The following is a 19,776-nucleotide window of genomic DNA, read 5'->3' as shown; positions in this document are numbered from 1 at the left end:
AAAATCTTGATAAAATTCTCTATTTCAATGTTCCGTAAAAGCTACGGCACATTGAAATCAGGGATTTTATCGAGATTTTAGGCCTCGTAAACTTTTGCGTAAAAAATAAAGAACATTGAAATCAATTAAAATTCTCAATATGTCAATTTTATCGAGATTTTAGGTCTCAGTAAAGCGTTACGAGGCCCAAAATCTTGATAAAATTCTCTATTCAATGTTCCGTAATAGCTACGGCACATTGAAATCAGGGATTTTATCGAGATTTTAGGCCTCGTCAAGCTTTGCGTAAAAGCTGCGTAAAAGCTAAAGAACATTGAAATCAATTAAAATTCTCAATATGTCAATTTTATCGAGATTTTAGGTCTCAGTAAAACTTTACGAGGCCCAAAATCTTGATAAAATTCTCTATTTCAATGTTCCGTAAAAGCTACGGCACATTGAAATTAGGGATTTTATCGAGATTTTAGGCCTCGTAAACTTTTGCGTAAAAAATAAAGAACATTGAAATCAATTAAAATTCTCAATATGTCAATTTTATCGAGATTTTAGGTCTCAGTAAAAGCGTTACGAGGCCCAAAATCTTGATAAAATTCTCTATTTCAATGTTCCGTAATAGCTACGGCACATTGAAATCAGGGATTTTATCGAGATTTTAGGCCTCGTCAAGCTTTGCGTAAAAGCTGCGTAAAAGCTAAAGAACATTGAAATCAATTAAAATTCTCAATATGTCAATTTTATCGAGATTTTAGGTCTCGTAAAACTTTCTGAGGCCCAAAATCTTGATAAAATTCTCTATTTCAATGTTCCGTAAAAGCTACGGCACATTGAAATCAGGGATTTTATCGAGATTTTAGGCCTCGTAAACTTTTGCGTAAAAGCTACGGAACATTGAAATCAATTAAAATTCTCAATATGTCAATTTTATCGAGATTTTAGGTCTCAGTAAAGCGTTATGAGGCCCAAAATCTTGATAAAATTCTTTATTTCAATGTTCCGTAATAGCTACGGCACTTGAAATCAGGGATTTTATCGAGATTTTAGGCCTCGTCAAGCTTTGCGTAAAAGCTGCGTAAAAGCTAAAGAACATTGAAATCAATTAAAATTCTCAATATGTCAATTTTATCGAGATTTTAGGTCTCGTAAAACTTTACGAGGCCCAAAATCTTGATAAAATTCTCTATTTCAATGTTCCGTAAAAGCTACGGCACATTGAAATCAGGGATTTTATCGAGATTTTAGGCCTCGTAAACTTTTGCGTAAAAAATAAAGAACATTGAAATCAATTAAAATTCTCAATATGTCAATTTTATCGAGATTTTAGGTATCGTAAAACGTTACGAGGCCCAAAATCTTGATAAAATTCTCTATTTCAATGTTCCGTAATAGCTACGGCACATTGAAATCAGGGATTTTATCGAGATTTTAGGCCTCGTCAAGCTTTGCGTAAAAGCTGCGTAAAAGCTAAAGAACATTGAAATCAATTAAAATTCTCAATATGTCAATTTTATCGAGATTTTAGGTCTCGTAAAACTTTACGAGGCCCAAAATCTTGATAAAATTCTCTATTTCAATGTTCCGTAAAAGCTACGGCACATTGAAATTAGGGATTTTATCGAGATTTTAGGCCTCGTAAACTTTTGCGTAAAAAATAAAGAACATTGAAATCAATTAAAATTCTCAATATGTCAATTTTATCGAGATTTTAGGTCTCGTAAAAGCGTTACGAGGCCCAAAATCTTGATAAAATTCTCTATTTCAATGTTCCGTAATAGCTACGGCACATTGAAATCAGGGATTTTATCGAGATTTTAGGCCTCGTCAAGCTTTGCGTAAAAGCTGCGTAAAAGCTAAAGAACATTGAAATCAATTAAAATTCTCAATATGTCAATTTTATCGAGATTTTAGGTCTCGTAAAACTTTACGAGGCCCAAAATCTTGATAAAATTCTCTATTTCAATGTTCCGTAAAAGCTACGGCACATTGAAATCAGGGATTTTATCGAGATTTTAGGCCTCGTAAACTTTTGCGGAAAAAATAAAGAACATTGAAATCAATAGAATTCTCAATGTCAATTTCATGGAGATTTTAGGCCTTGTAAAACTTTATGAGGCCCAAAACCTTGATAAAATTCTTTATTTCAATGTTCCGTAACAGCTACGGCACATTGAAATCAGGATTTTATCGAGATTTTAGGCCTCGTAAACTTTTAACGTAAAAGCTACGGAACATCGAAATCAATTAAAATTCTCAATATGCCAATTTTATCGAGATTTTAGGTCTCGTAAAACTTTACGAGGCCCAAAATCTTGATAAAATTCTCTATTTCAATGTTCCGTAAAAGCTACGATCAGGGATTTTATCGAGATTTTAGGCCTCGTAAACTTTTGCGTAAAAGCTGCGTAAAAGCTACAAAACATTGAAATCAGTTAAAATTCTCAATTTCAATTACCGGTATATCAAGATTTTAGTCCTTGTAAAGCTTACGAGCCCTAAAATATTGATAAAATTCTCTATTTCAATGTTCTGTAAAGGTATGGCACATTGAAATCAAGGATTTTATCGAGATTTCAGGCCTCGTAAACAGCTACGGGACATTGAAATCAATTAAAATTCTCAATTTCAATGTACCGTAAAAGCTACGGCACATTTAAATCAATGGTATTATCAATATTTTTGGCCTCGTAATGCTTTGCGTTAACGCTGCGCAACATTGAAATCAATTTTCAATGATTGAAATTATTTTCGTAAATAATTATGGAACATTGAAATCATAGAATTGTATCGAGATTTTAGGTGTTGTTAAGCTTGCGTAAAAGCTACGGAACATTGAAATTAAGAATTTTCTCACAATGTTATACCTTGTAAAGCTTAACGAAGTCTAAAGTCTCAAAAAGATTCTTAATTTCAATTTTATCATGATTTTAGGCCTAGTAAAGATTTACGAGGCCTAAAATTATGATAAAAGTTTTGATTCCAATGCTCCCTACAAGCTACGGAACATTGACATCAAGAGTTTTATCAAGATTTTAGGCCTTGTAAAGCTTTGCATAAAAGCTACGGAACATTAAAACCAAGAATTTAATCAAGATTGTGGACCTCGTGAAGCTTTACGGGTCCTACAATCTCAATAAAATTCGATTTCAATGTTCCGTAAAAGCCAAGGCACATTGAAATTAAGGATTTTATCAAGATTTTTGGCCTTGTAAAGTTTTTAATAAAAACTATGGAACATTGAAATTGATCAAGGTCAAATTAATCAAGATTTAAAACCTTGTAAAGCTTTATAAGGCCTAAAATCGCAATAAAAGTCTCAATTTCCATTTTATCGAGATTTTAGGCCTAGTATATAGCAAAATTTTACGAAGCCTAAAATCTCGATAAAAAAATCCATTTAATGATCAGCAAAAGCTACGGAACATTGACATCACGAGTTTTCTAAAGATTTTGGGCCTCGTAAAGCTTTCTGGGATATACATGTATATACTTTTTTTTCACCCTGATATGGCAGTGACGTCAATGTGTTAAAGCAGCTGTTTAGCTCACTAATATTCGGTATCTTTAAGTGCGTGCTTGTGTGCACCAGCCCTTTGAACAACCACTAGCGGTTTGAGGCTGCACACAAAGAAATGCGCACTGACGTCACTGCCACATCAGTGTGAAATTGGTATAGTGTTTATAAGTATTACAGCGTGTTATTTGTGTGGCTAATAATAATTGGTAAAAATTATTTGTATTGAATAGCAAAAATGCTTTGCCAGACTGCGTACAGGTATGCATGCCTTGCTATATCAATCCGTACTGTTAATATCTCAAAATAAGTAAATACCAATAATTATAAGCCAAGCAGAGTAAACATGGGGCAGGCTTTTAGACTGTTCAATATATTTATTATTAAGATTGTATCCTTCATATTAATTATAATCACTACATAATTTAAAATACAAAAACACAATATGCTTGTCTTCCAATTTTATATAAAATGAGTTTTAAAATGCATTGTACATTGCTTCACATTCATTTTTCAAGTATACCGGGGTATATCGTATATTGCATTATCTCTCCTGAAATGTTCTCAAATAAAATTGGTTTGTTGTCTTCTCATCTATTCTTTCTTATATTCCTGTAGCCGCTAAATGTATGGTTGTTGAATTTCGCAAAATAGTCCCCATAGCTGACGGTGTCAATACACACATGCATAGGGCAGTATACAATGTATACTTGGTCACAACTGGGTGAGCGACATAAACTTGAACTGAAGGAAGAATGTCTAACTTGTTACTGAATTTTAAAAGTTGATAATATTTTTCCTTTGAAAATAGGAATATTTGAAAATTTTCAACATAATCCACTGTGCACAATTTTCTCCTACCGTATTCATTCCATTAACCACACAGGGTACTTGACAAAGTCATTTTAGGCGGGCCCTTATTTTTTTACATTGTTTACATAATTACATGAATATGTAAAAAATAGCCCAGAATATGGACCTTGTGTGTAGAAAGCTCTGCATGTGTTGGATACACAAGAAGTTGCATGCATCATGCACATAATGATAAAGGATTATATACTTATATAGGGGCATGGGCTGTTAATGGAGCGAATATGGTACATGTATCTGTAGTTCATATTTGCAGCTATCGATGGTACATCCATGACTGTAATTGACTGTGCTTGCTGCTTGTATCATGTGTATTGCGAGTTAAGACCAAACAAGTCTCATATTGGTAACAGACCAGACCAGCGCCCAATGGTGTCAGGAATACAGAGATGTCGAGCCACACTCATGCTGAATCAATATCAACTTCTGGACACCTGCATCATGTGTAAATGAAAAGGATAAAATGGAAATTAGTAAATTTCTTGTACATGTAAACCAATACTGTAAGAACCCAAACATATCTAACCAATGCAATATAAGTTTCATTAATGACTCCCTATTCCCCTAGCTATGGGTACCGACTGAAAATTGTCCCATGTACATTGTATAATGCACCTTCTCAATTTATTGTAACACTGCATTGTTCCCTGGGCTACAGGGACCTGGACAGGGTCAATTTTGAAAATTTACAAATCCACCGCTAGGCCCTGTCAACTTCTACGCAGAGCAGGACATCATCGAATGGCAAGTCCTAGACTAAATCCCGGCCCGCAGTGAGTTTCCCAAGTGACTTACATGTAGTTGCTAAAATGCTACGCTCATTCGTGGTTGACTTACCAAAAAAATGTTAGTGTTTTATAATATGCAAAGTGATAATTTGTGTTCATCGTACTCTTTTAACATGCAAAATGCATTGAACATTTTTTTTTTGAAATACATTTTTTTTGGGGGGGTAAGTCATCAGCCATGAATGATCCTGGCATTTAGCTCTAGATAGGGACACACTTATTCAATTTCAGGTACCCGATTACCCTCCCGAAAAATGTAAAAAAAAAAAAAAAAAACCCTGCTCTACTGCGTAATTAGGCCTTGGTCGTGGTCTAAGGGTTGGTCTGTCAGGATTTTATATAATTTCTCACCCTAAAAAATCTGATGGGACCGTTGGGCCAGTAGAACAGGTTTTTTTTTGTTGTCTAAAATTATTGTTTCAAAAAGATTGCAACACATTGCTAATTTTAACTTGCATTTACATACCGTCATAAACATATTAATCATACTCCATCAATTTGCAGTAGGCCTCTTCTGGTATGGCGACTATAACTTTCCATTATTGGATGACACCTGAAAATAACAATAAGGCAAATGGAGCATATACGGTAAATAAAAGTGCAAAAAATGTACACTCTTTGTTGTTGTTACGAGTACGGTAAATCATCAACATCAATGCGGCTTTCAATTGTATGACTGGCTCTCTGGTACCCTGGCAACTAGTTTCCATCTCTGTAAATACAGGACATGATTGCTCAAAAAGTTAGTCTAGCCACGAATTTGCTAACTTAAAGGCTAGAGACCATTGCATTCAAAAATCTAGTTGAAATCACTGAGTGCATGCTGTAAATCATAAGAGTGCCCCTTTAATGGGTTTATGGGTAATTTGCTAGTACTTAATTTCGCTAATTCGTAATGATCACCATTTTCATGGGAATCTAATTTTGCTACAAGGGTAATCCAGGAATTCATGTTACAATTCAATGTAAATATGCCAAATTTGCGGGTATTTAATTTCACGAATTAAGGCCTGTAGCGAAATTAAATGGTTTTACAGTATTTAGAGGGCACGGTAGCTCAGTGGTTACTGCCTTGGACTCATAATCTGAGAGCTTGCTTTACGTGCGTGGGTTCGAGTCCCGTCACGCTACCGTGTTGCGCCCTTGGGCAAGGCGCTTTGTCTCGCTTGCTTCACCCCACCCAGGTGCAATGGGAAGCTGTTAGGGGTAGTCACAGTCGTTGTACTGATGAACCCTGCGCCATTTGTAGGCAGCAAACGTGGTTCCGACATATTCTAATAACGGCGGAATAAATGTAAAGTGCTTTGAGGCTGTTTATGGCATAAAGCGCTATATAAATATCTACATTTATTTATTTATTTTTTTTTTTTTATTAGAATTACCAGGAAGTGTTGTGGCAGAGAAAACAAAATGTTGCCCTATAAAAAAAAACAAAAAAAAACAAGGCAACAAGTGCAAATAGCCAAAAGGATTATTGAGCTAAATTATTTTGGGGGTGCATGGGAGCTTGGTATGGCGGCTACAATTTTTTTTTTTTATCCACCGTATAATCTTTATAAATGCAGAGTTGGGTGGGGGATTTTTTTTCTTTTTTTACTCAGCAGTGGTCAAATTTGTATAAGTTTGTCTCACTATACCATTTTTAACCGTGATATGACTGCATGGAAAATGATATACCCGTAGTAAGGCTACAGAAAAAAAAAATCTTGTTCTATGGGCGGATGGACCTTTCAAGTAAGGTCGTTCGGTCTGGCTTTTTTTGAAATGACCGGCACCAAAAATCAACAAAATCTGTAATATTTTGCAATTTGGGGAATTACAAAAAAAATGTTCCTGATATTTTCAAATTTGGGTCTGCATTCATTTGTAAGGAAAATTTGCAAATTTTGGAAAATCTGGGTCGGTCGCCCGTAGAACAGGCTTTTCTTTTTTTTCGCCCAAGCGAATTTTTTTTTTTTAAAACAGTCTCAATGCCCCAGCATATCAAATGGTGCACCCGTATGGTAGATTTTGTAGCTATTTAGGGTGGTGCAATAATAATGTGTACACCCGGTGGTGAATTATAGGGGGGACAAAGATTTTTGGCAGGCCAAAAGAGGCAGGGCGGGGAAAGCATTATTTGACAGGTCGAAAGGGGGGGGTCAAGCGATTTTTGGCAGGTCTAAAGGGGTGGGGGTGGGCAAGTGATTTTTAGCACAAATATTTTGGACACCGTTCCTATATTATTGTTATGAATACGTTAAAATATGCAAAAATTCCTGCTCGCCCTGGGGAGAATGAAATTGGGGGAGGGCAAGAAATTTTGGCGAGCGAAAGGGGGGAGCAATTTTGGCAAGCCGAGAGGGGGGGCAAGCAATTCTTGGCACGCATTCATGGGACACCTTTTTAATACAATGCTCTAATTAATAAAAAAGGCTTAGGCTAAATATGCAAATTTTCCTGCTCACTGCACTCGCAACATACATGTACATATATCTAGACCATTTAAGGTTTGCAATTTGGGATCCCAAAAAATTTGGCATGTTCAAGGGGGGGGGGGAGAATTTTGGAGGGGGGGGAAGCAATTTTTGGCGGGCGAGAGAAAGCGATTTTTGGCAAGCCGTTTGGAAATTTTACTCGGGGTGGCTCATTTTTTTGTCACATCAAAAGGGGAGGCAAAGGTTTTTTGGCACGTCAAAAGGGCCGGGGGGGGGTAAAGATTTTTTGGCACGGCACAAAGGGGGGGGGGGCGATTCTTGGCAGACCAATGGAATTCACCACCCCGGTACACATAAGGGGCTGGCATTTTCTTGGAAGGGGGGGGTCCCAAAAATACTGGGGGGGGGGGGTCATAGAATTTTCAGACCAAAAATAGGGGGGGTCATAATTTTTTTTACACCCAAAATAGGGGGGTTATAGAATTATCAAGGACTGGTGACTTAAAATATAACTTCGCAGTCGAAATGTGCGTACAATATACAGGGTGTCCCAGAATGATCTGTACCGGGAAAGATGGAATTTTTTAGGTGGGAAGGGCATGTTAAATGTTCATATTGTTTTACATTTTAAGTTTTACATATATTTAGCTTTCTCAGATTTTTTAGTAGAAGTTATAGAAGATTGCGTAAAAATGGTGAATTCTAAGTTTTGACAACGCAACCTATTTTGAAAATCTAACATTACTAACCGTTCAGCACAAAGTTCTTTGGAAAAAGTTATGCAGGTATTTTAGTGGTGCCCTGTTCATATATCCACCAAATAGCCGATATCTATCTATTATTTATGACGTTACGTAGCAATCATTACATGTAATTAAGGATTTGCGGCCTAATCCCATTCTCTCTTTGGCAGTAGTTTTAGTTATTGTGGTGTGAGGTCCATGTCATTTGAAATGCTTGCAGAGGTCGAACTGGTTGTGGTAGGGCCTACAATAAAGATGGCTCCTCAATTTATTGGGCAACAGCGTAGATTTCTTTCAACAACTTACTGGCAAACCGGCAGCTATGTTGAGACGCAAAGAAGATTCATTAGACGCTTTCGGCGAGCCGGCGTTCCAGTCAAAGGAGCGATAGTGTATAACGTAAAGAAGTTTGACGAGCACAGAACTGTCAGGAATCGGCAGAGTGAAGCTTCAGGTGCTCGTAAGACTGTAAGAACTAGAGCGAACATTGCAGCTGTCTGGCAAGCTTTAAGGCCCAACCCCAACAGTAGTTGTCGTCGAAATGCTGTGCCAAACATCCCACGTTCTTTATTTAATCGTATCATGCCATTTTCAAGGGTATGCGAGTCGTTTATGCTGAAAATGAAAAGCAGTTTTCATTGATTTTACATTATTGCATGCCACGCCAAAACAAATAAAGGTAGCGTGCTGAAATTAACAGAATAAGTAGGAGACATGTCCAGCATTATAATGCATGTATCAAAAATAGATACACTGCCCGTCTTCTATTTTTAGTTATTTTTGCAAACACGGTACAAATCATTCTGGGACACCCTGTATGCAAAATTTTTACACTCTCCGCGCGCCTTCTTTACACTTACAATAAAAATTTTACCGCGCTCCACACACTTAATTCCAGCCAATGAATAATTTTTCTTGAGTCTGTGTAGTTGGAAGGGGGGGGGGGGGGGCATAAAATTTTTCGACCCGCGATAGGGGGGTCGTAAAAAAATTTTGCCCGCGATAGGGGGGGTCATAAAAAAATTGACTCTGGTCACCGACATATTTGTGACCCCCCTTCCGAAGAAAATGCAAGCCCCTAAATAATTATTGCACCACCCCTCATTCAATTGCTTGAGCATGTACATGTAATTGTAAGCTTACTACATTGTAAACGTTATTTTGACATGTTAAAACTTGACTTGAGCATGTTGAGAGAGCTGAAACTAAAGTTTTAAACTAAGATATACATGGAAGTGGAACTTACTTTTTATACTGTCTGTGTCATATACGTCTCCTTCATTTCTTGATATTCTCATAATATTACGTGTGCAAAATCTGGTGATCAGAGAATTTGTGCATGTTTCATGGTTGTGAGACAATTGTGGATCTTTGAATTATTTCCACTCGTCGGCGGTACAGTTTGCCGGCATCACTGCCATGACCATTGATGTCACTGCCGGGTGTCACTGATGTATTCTACTAGCATTTTATCCTTTAATTGTACAGCAAAATTGGACCGTAAAATCGAATGCATTCGTTCGTTTGATGTTCAAACTGGTCAGACGACAAGAGCATGCTTCACGTGTACAGTATGTCTACTCGTACACGATGCATGTCACAGGTGGTTTGCGTTCACCGTCATGTATACAATGTACGCGCACCTGTTGTTTTCAAGGCCAGACATGACCGAGCCCGGGTATAAACAACAACATGGGGAATCCCTTTTTACTAATACTACCAGGTGAAGTAATCAAATAAAGACTTCCTAAACAAAAAGTCGGCTTTATTCTACTATTAAAAGAAGCGTTTATTTTATTTAAAACGACCATAATTGGCGAAATATTATTACATCGCCTTTAGTGTTTTATTAATTTTTTATTGCTAAACATCAAATTAAACGTCAAATCTTGGCTGCTATAAATAAAGCGTCATTCATTGATTGTATTCCGAGTTGTATTGTCGCCCAATTTAGGTGGTTTACTGGTACACAAATTACGTTTCTACGCCCAATTCTCGTAAACACAGAATGAATCTAACCGATCTATGAAAAAAAAACACCCAAAAAGTATAGCAATACGTCACCTTTGGGCGCTAATCAATACAAAGTGGAGTGTGGCAACAAGATGACGTAGTTAAAGAGGACGGTACCTCACGTGAGGCATATTTTATTTGAACTTCATGGCAATACACTGTTTTTCACGTTTTTCGAAAGAAAAAGTATATTTATCAAGTGAAATATTAATAAATAAATGATTATCTGGACTTTAAAAAATATAACAACTGATAACAGCATGTTTTAAAGCCTTCAAGTATATATGACACCGCGGAATATGAGTCACATACATCGAACCGGCCACATTTTCTAAAAGTTTAAAAAGAAAAAAACGAGTCAAAATGCAGCAAAAACCTTCCAAATAAACTCAAATAACAATACAATTTTATTTCAAACCATCACAAACAGTATACAACTCATAGATTTGATTTTACAGTTCACTAAATGGACCTTGTCAACATTTACGCGAGAGGATTTATTACGTTTTGTTTACATTATGACACTGTGTGTATAGCGCCACCAACGGTGGAAACTCCCAGATAGCGATGAGCGCCGGCGATCTTTTTTCTGCAATCGAGATACCGTGGTCACTATTTGTTAATCAAAATATAATACGTGGACGTATTGAGGCCTAAGAAAAAAAAATGTATTGCCCTAAAAGCTTCATAGTCACGGTCAGTGGGTCAATGTTTTGTTGTTGTTGAATATTTCGCCACATACAATTCACCACAAAATATAATGGAAACAATTATTTAGGAGCATGTCACAGACGGACACTGTATAGGCTAAGAACTCGATCCTCACCACTAGATGCTGTCATAGCTCAGTGGTAGAACGCAGCGACTAGTAATGCCGCGGTATTTGGTTCGAGTCCTCCTGTCAGCAAAGTTATGTTTTTTAATGCTACATATTTGTTCAAATTTATCTCGCCTATGTATTTATTCATCGAACAAATCAGCGTGCAGGGTTAATTATTACTTCCAGATGGTGAACTGGTTTGTTCGAATACATTATTGTGACCATGTGTGCTAAATTGCTTAAAATTGTGTAGTGTATATTTTTAAATATTATGAGACGCTTTGGTCTTTGCTAAAATGCGCCAAATAAATGACATTAAAGGCTTAGTGTACGATTTCCGTCAAATCTTAAATTTATTATTCTTTATTCAAAATGTTGAAATAATATTAGGAATAACTGCCGGGAAGGGTTGCTGTCCATTTTAAGTTGAAATAACAAGGTTAAGTGAAAGAAATCCCACTGCTTATTTTGGCCATTTAACATGCAGTTCTATGCAGACATATTATCATAATTTAAAATTATGATAATATGTCGAACTTTGCTCTGTTGTCCTACAAAGACAACAAATTTGGCCGGTTCCATTTAGGTGCAAGTTTGGACATGTGTAAACATTACAAATGTGCAAAAAAAGTTAGGTTTGAAAAAAAATTAACCAATTTCATATTATAAGATCGTACATTATGGCTTTAAATAATAATAATAATTACAGCTGCTCAAGAGCCGCAAATATCATTTGGGAGTAAGGGCTCTGGTATGAACGTTTGCACGGTATTTTTGTGGGACATGAGTAGTGTTATTTCGATTCAGAAAATGAATTTCAATTTAATTCAAATTCAATTCTTATTTTATAAAATCATTTTGATGCAATTTCAATTAAATTCTTCTCTGATTTAAATCATTTTAATTCAATTCCAATTCAATGCATTGAAATTAACTTCTAACCAATTTCAATTCCAATTCACAGCATTTGAATTCAATTCATATTCAAATTCAATTCTTATTACCAACACTGATACATTTTACCGGGCATTTGGCTAAAAGTAGTTCAGGGAGAAAGTTTATAGAGAGTTCCCGTGTTTTGGGTTACCCGCCATCTTGAGGGAAACCTAAACTCCGTTTACAATTTTCAGAATACCAACACTCGCGCAATAATTAGCAAATGTTATTTTGTAGAATGTAGCACCAATAGGGTCATTGACCAAATCAAAGGAATGAGGAATACGGCGGTGCGAATCACGTTATAAACACTATTGTAGTCCGTTCCGCTTGAAAACACAGGAACTCTCTATTGTAACTGATAAGCTGACAATACTGGTGAAATGGCAGAATCAAAATACATGTTGTATGCATTTTCGATTCAATGAACCGAATTGAAATGAACACAAAACACATTTCGATTCAATGCATTGAATTGAAATGAAAGAATAAAAACATTTCGATTCAATGCATAGAATTGAAATGAAAACAAGAAACATTTCGATTCAATTCACTGAATTGAATCGAAATGTTTCTTGCCAAAATCAAATTCAATTCAATTCCTATTCCAATGCATTGAAATAACACTAGACATGAGAGTACATCAGACATATCGAATTACATTCTGAATACGAAGAATGTCCTACTGATATCAAAAAAATAATTTTGATTTTTTTGTAATACAAATTTTATGGCAAATTATTAAAAATGGCTATTAATGTTGCAGCTATGTAATTCCCGAAATTTATGTTAGGTTTCTTATAATTCAAACACTGTGTATCAATCTGATATAAATTAAAAAAAAGTTATATCTGGTTGTTCACCTTCAGAGTGAAAACATGAATAACAAAATATTGTCGGATTTTAGAATAGATAAGATGACTAAATTGAATAAGATATACACAAACTTTAGGAAGGGATGAACGAGTATAAAAAGGGTATGTTGATCAAACAAAGAATAAGCTACATTGACGCATTATGTCCAAATTAATTCACCCGGTATTTTTTTCTGGAACCCACTGCCCCGGGCCCACTGTACATCTCAAACAACCTTACCATGTGTTTAAGGGGGTACTACACCCTTGCCAAATTTTGTGCCTATTTTTGCATTTTTCTCAACAATTATAGCGTATTGGTGACAAGTAAGATATGTATATTATAGGGGCAAGGACTACAACTACTGCACTGGAAATTTTATTTCAGCATGAGGGAAAACCAATATTTGATCAATAAATCAATAACTACTTGACTTGAGTTGCTGAATTTTCAGTGCAGTAGTTGTAGTCTTTGCCCCTATAATATTCATATCTTATTGTCACCAATGCGTTATAATTTTGAGAAAAATGCAAAAAATAAACAAAAATTGGCCAGGTGTAGTACCCCTTAAGACGTTTGATTCAGTGTGTTATAAATAGGACTATATGAAATCAGACTAATACTTACAGATGTTGCCCCTGGTTTGTCTGCAGTTATATCATCCCCTGTTACAGGATTGTGTGCTTGTAAGTGATGTGTCTTTGTCATGAGAAGCATTCTGTGGTATGGTAGAAAATGTAATAATATGTATTCTTTAACACTTGAGAACGTTCCTATATACTTATTACCCGTGTGATATGACACGATATCGCGTGGGTGTCGATGCAACACTCGTACGCGCTATTTGAATCAATCGGATGTGCATACACAACAACAACGAGACTGACCGATTTAAGCCCTAGGTAATTCCATGTAAAATGCAGGATTTAATTTGATTACAATTTGGTCTACTTATGATTTTTTTTTAATTGAAATGTTTTAGAATGAGAATAAAGGTATTTTTTTTAGCCGCTGCCGTGTACCTATCGTCTCATATAACACGGGCGGTATCATTATTTTTGGCGTAAAACAACTCGGTTTCGCCTTGTTGTTTTAGTTAAAATAATGATGTCGCCCGTGTTATTTGAGACGATAGATATACTACAGCGGCTAAAATAATACCTTTATTCTCTACATAATAGCCAACGTAAGTACTTTATCACATCCACTACACAAGCGAATATATGGCCAACTATTGTGTAAAGTAGTCCTAAAACAGCTTGGGCCACTTTCGGTAATTTACAAAATAACAAAAGAAAAACAAAAGCGCACTGATTTTTAGTGCGCTACGCACAGACACAACGCTTAGACAACGATCCACAAGCCTCAGCACACTTTAAATGTTGTCGCTGACCACTACTGCCCCATATCATTCCATAAATAATTTAACAACAACTCAGGGACTTTGCAGCTTTGCACACACCCTAGACATTCCACAATTTACTTTCGCAGCCAGGATCAGCTTCTCAAGTTTCGTACGGGTTACAACGAGCAATTAACGGGGAATTTCAAGTTAACTCAATTTTTCCACGAGAGCGTTAACAATGGGGCATTTGAAGTGGTATTTTAATTTATAAATATGAAATAAATATCATATTAATTATAAACAAATGTCAATTAAGTGAAAGAAAAATCTCTGCTTTTTTTCTGAAATCTTTGATGATAAGCTTAAAAGTACATTTTACGCAGTACAAACTTGATGTGTGCGAAGAAGTTCTACTCGGGCGATTAACTAAATTAGGGCATTGCGTTTGAATTTATAAAACGAGCAAATAAACCAAGAAAGTTTTTCTGTTAGCCAAGATATTCCTGATTTTACTGCATATCAAATTTACGCAATGAGCCCTTCAATTTTTCTACAAATCAAAAACGCAATTGTTAATCGTGAAAGTCAATTTTACACGATGCAAGCTTGATATGCGCGAAAATGTCAAAGTTGCCCAACTCGTTTTCCAGACGATTTAGTTAAAGGCCCATTCAGTGATTTTGTTACCTTTGTAATTGTCAAAGATGTGCTAACATAGGCTAGTGGTTTAGCCGAAAGCCGTGTATTTAAGACAAAGTAAGACATTTTACATGAATCTGTAATTTATATACTGAAAGTATGTAAATAAACTACATGTATTTGTATGGGCCTTCAACTTCGTCAATACTGCTGTTTCTTTGATTTTTGCCAAATTTTTCATTCTAAAAATACCAAATGACAATTTGAATGACCTATTCTTCACTTTTAAGCAATTTATAAACAATTTTAATTTTTTTACCCTTTCGCTAGGATCACTGAATGGGTCTTTAAGCATGTACTTGGTAGTTCATTGGTCTTGCATTTGTTATGCTAATTTGTTCATGCCTCTTCTATTAATAAATAATATATATACATCATAATTTGGGGAATTGAACCAAAGAAGGCAGTGTAAACGCAAATACAGCTTTGTAATATTGCTTCCTTTACAGCATTTGAAGCAAGCAATGCATTTTGAACGTTATTCGTACCACACACAAACTATTTCAACCCAAATATTTTGCAGTTGTTGCAACATGATTATGTATTTGAAGATATTACAAAGCCTACTTCCAATAGAATTCGGTACAAATTTAATTTACCTTCCCACAAGATCCGTTGTTGACACTCCAGCAGTTCTCTGGCATTCCCTGGAAAACAAGATTAGTAAATCACGCGATTAGTAAATTATGTCCATACCAAAAATGTATTTGAAAAATGACCCTAAATAACCTTTGACCTCACACATTTTCATTGTGCATAAAGGTCCATCGGTGTCAAAGTAAAAATATCAAAACAGCTTCGAGGGTGCACACCCATTTTAAGGTCGGTTCAGTGCGTTAAAACAAGAAAAGTCTCAGGACAACCTATGTTGAGTTTTTGAAATTAGCCATTTTCCCATTGAAACCCGTGTAATATTTAACCACATAGGAGCTCATTGTGTGGCTCCTTTCCAAACTACGTTTGGTGTTTCAAAATGTAAAATGTTGGTTCATACAATCTTAGGTAGCGAGTACTACGCGCAGTGCTTTCGGACGCGTTCATTTTTCGTGCGTTTGGTGTTTCAAAATGTAAAATGTTGGTTCACCTCCGGGGTTCATACACTCTTAGACAGCGAGTACTACGCGCAGTGCTTTCGGACGCGTTCATTTTTCTTGTGGGTTGATGCACTTGTATTTACTTGTATTTTCCAACATTGTTAGTGATATCTTGTTATAAAAACAGCAAAAATCACGTGTTTTTTCTTCTCGTGTATGAAATAGGTTAATGAACGCGTATTAAAGGAGGATTTCGTGATAATAGCATCCTCTTTCAGTTGATTCCGATTTTGCGTTTGTGAGTTATGCATGATTATGTGTATAACACTGCTCCATAGGCCACTGTTGTAATTTCGTTCTGGTATACCAGAACGAAATTCAAATTTGACGATATTTTTGCTAAACGAACAAATCTGAAAAAATATTTTGGTACACAAACATTATGTAGCCAGAGGTATCCAGTGGTATAAAAATCTCAACATTTTTTGAGAAAAGTGGGGGGATGAGGCTGTGGATCACAAAATGCCCTTATTGCTGCATCAACATCAGCTCGGTAGCATGGTGGCCTAGCGGAACGGGTACTGACTCATAATCGGAAGGTTGCGAGTTCGAGACCCGGCGACGCTATCGTGTTGTGCCCTTGAGTAAGGCACTTTATCTCGATTACTCCTCTCCACCCAGGTGTTTAAATGGGTACCGGTATTCTTAAATGCTGGTAAAGTAACAGACTCACTGTAGAGGAGGTGTAGCGATCCCCCTATAGTAACATTACATGGAGGAGTCTGGCCCAATCGCCAAGAGAGATGGGCACTCCGATCACTGTTTATATAGGATCGCGTCCTTTACCTTTACATTAACATCAGCTCGTGAGCATTATTTTTGTCTAATTTCTCTCCCAACAAGAAATACACGTTCATTAGCCTTTAAATAATAGACAAACATATATCTGAAAATAATTAACTATCAATTATAGATATCAATCTAAACGTACAGCAGTGTAGAAAACTCGTTACGAGAGTCGATTATCTGTCTCGACAGATGTCAGTTGTGTCATAATGGAAATTACCAACTATTCTATACAGCTTATCTGTATATTGTTCTAATTTATTTTATGGCATTATAATTAGTAAGTAATGTATGGTTTTATTTTACTGTGAATTTATTGTACGTGCGGAATTCACTAATATCCGCTAATGATACTTTCATCTATTACATGCCAGTGTATTTTGGCATAAGATATGCATTAGTGTAAGAATGATAGAAATAAGCAATAAACAGACAAAATAACGTTATAGGCCCATTCTCCGTTAAAGCGTCCAAGTTTGGTCTCAGGAATGACAAAATGCCAACCACAAAGAATTCATAAAATTCGTTCAGAATCGTAAACTTTAATAGTTTAAGAACACAAAACAGTGCATGGGTGATTTTATAACAATACTTCATTTTTAAGCAATATTACTTGTACGTATTGGGGTAACGTATCAGTGGTAACGTATCTGTGAAACCCTTTCCCATCTTTGTCTTAATCGTGCAAGTGTAAAAACTGACCGACTTAATACCCATACTTGATCAGTCATCACCCAATGTACTAAAGTCTGGTATGGTATTTGGCTTCATTTATCACAGCGTTTTTCCGAGGGGAGTATAATTTAGGTAACGTATCTGTGAAGGCATGAACGTAACGTCAGGACTTTTGCCATTAATAGACCTGATTTTTTTTAATTTGAAACCATTATGTTTTGTTCCATATATATAATATAACTATGGAGCCTGCTTGATCCATCACATATGAGAACATTCATCTAGCCAATTATTTTCACAGATTGTTATCCATTAGAAATATGGCGACATAGACATAGTCTGAAAGACCTGTTGGAAAAATTTAATAATCTGTGTTGTGATGATTTATACTTTATAATTAGGGCATGATACCAGCTAATGAAAAGTACCTATAATCCATTATACTGAACACACCTTGGCTGGCGACATGGAGGAAAACAGTGGACATGTATAATCAGCTCTATTGTTTTATTCTTTCTAGGTATGTTACAACCTCTAGCCTCACACATTTTAAAAAGCAACTCCTAAGTATAAGTTATATTAATAAAAGTTATTTCTTTCTGACGAAACAAGTCTGAATACGACTTGCAACTATGGGCGACACATATTTGGCATTTTGGACACTTTATCGGAGAATGTGCCTATAACGTAAATTGTGCCCAAAAGATAGGTCTTGTAAATGTTAACAACTAGCAGCAGTGGCGTACCGTGGCCGCTCCAACCCCGGGGGGCTGACGAAAATTCAATTTTGCCGCCCTTTCCCCAACAGCCCGAAAAGATTGGCCCAATTTTTTTTTTTTTTTCGTTTAAAAAGTGATTTCAGGCGCTAGCGCCCTAAAAGCAAAAACATTTTGATGTATAGTACCATTTTTTCACAATTTTTTATACTTTATCAAATTTTTCCACCCTTTTTTCTTTACTAATTCTTTTTGCCGCCCCTTCTTTTTGGCCGCCCCTGTTCGTTGCCGCCCCTTCTTCTTCCGCCGCCCCTTCGTTTTGGCCGCCCCTGCTTTTACCCCGGGGCTGGCGCCCCAAAGCCCCCCCCAAACGCGCATGAGCAGTGATGCGACATGTTAAGTCATAGTGAATGCAGTGTGAGCTAACATGCAATACAAGGCTTTTGGTAAAGTGCGTGGCGTGCAGGCCTTAATTCACCATAGAATAACGGGACCTATTTCTTCCTCCTCTACAATTTTTTATTTAAAATATATGTATTTAAATTAGCTATATTAATTTTGTGGGACCAAAAACTGGCTCCATTTTAATTCTTTTTTACATTTATATTTCTCACCAAATATTTTTAGAAAGTTGGTCTTTCAAAATATGTAACAACATTTTGAAACAGACTTTTCTACTTTGAGAAATTAACCTTTAAAATGCAGTAAAGTTGTTTTTGGACCGCCCTGTATATATTTTTAAAACCATTATGATGCTGTACAAATATAGTGCTTTCAGTAGTCACGTCATCTTACTTGAATTTCCCTGCTGCTCTGAAATGTCTGTAGGTCTCATTCCCATCAGGATCCACCGTGATGTCACCTGAATACCAAATTAAGAAAATAATTTAGCATTGGAATCATATCATAATAAATCACGATGCCACTCATAACTGCAAATCCACATTTTCTATAGAGAAAAAATGTAATAAAATACACGAAACAAAACAAACACAAGATACTACTGATCAGAATCATACAAAGAAGTATACACACTAACACACATAAAATGTCGAACAATGTATATTTATAGTATTGATTCATTGTAGCATATTTGGAACTTTAGGCACAAAATGATTCTGCCAGGAAAGCAAAATAAAAATAACAAAACAAACAAACAAATGCTATTCACTCACTTCCATGAACAATAAAGTCTGCATCATACTGCTTCATTTCTTCTAATTCTGGATAGTAAGGTGCCCCTTCCACAACTTCATCAACCCATTTAAGGGCACGTATCATCTTATAGCGCTCTCGCTCATTCATTACTGGAGGTCCTTTGTATTTAATGATATCAGCTGGCATAACAAAAAATAATCAAAAATGATTTTGAAAAATGTGATCTTGAATTTAACACTGTAAAATACATTCGTTCTTGTCATATTCCATTGCTTAACACATCTCTGATTCAATACCACCAATAGGTCTGGGCGATGCATGGGAATACGACGGTTGTGTGGCATCTGAAAAGA

The 19,776-nt window shown here is 36.0% G+C and overlaps 1 protein-coding gene across 1 annotated transcript in view; it reads right to left on the bottom strand.

Moving 5' to 3' along the window:
* The window catches only part of LOC140164767 (ethanolamine-phosphate cytidylyltransferase-like), a 48,413-nt gene that overhangs the window by 25,244 nt on the left and 3,393 nt on the right, over window positions 1-19,776 (bottom strand). Inside the window, exons 4-7 of the mRNA XM_072188137.1 lie at window positions 19,441-19,602; window positions 19,061-19,127; window positions 15,594-15,641; window positions 13,578-13,668 (exon numbers count right to left, since the gene is read on the bottom strand). Coding sequence (XP_072044238.1) covers window positions 13,578-13,668; window positions 15,594-15,641; window positions 19,061-19,127; window positions 19,441-19,602 — 368 coding nt within the window. The remainder of the gene's footprint in view (window positions 1-13,577; window positions 13,669-15,593; window positions 15,642-19,060; window positions 19,128-19,440; window positions 19,603-19,776) is intronic.

The sequence above is a fragment of the Amphiura filiformis genome, chromosome 11 (genome assembly GCF_039555335.1).
Source record: "Amphiura filiformis chromosome 11, Afil_fr2py, whole genome shotgun sequence".
NCBI classification, from domain to species: domain Eukaryota; kingdom Metazoa; phylum Echinodermata; class Ophiuroidea; order Amphilepidida; family Amphiuridae; genus Amphiura; species Amphiura filiformis.
This window is presented reverse-complemented; position numbering and strand designations above follow the sequence as displayed.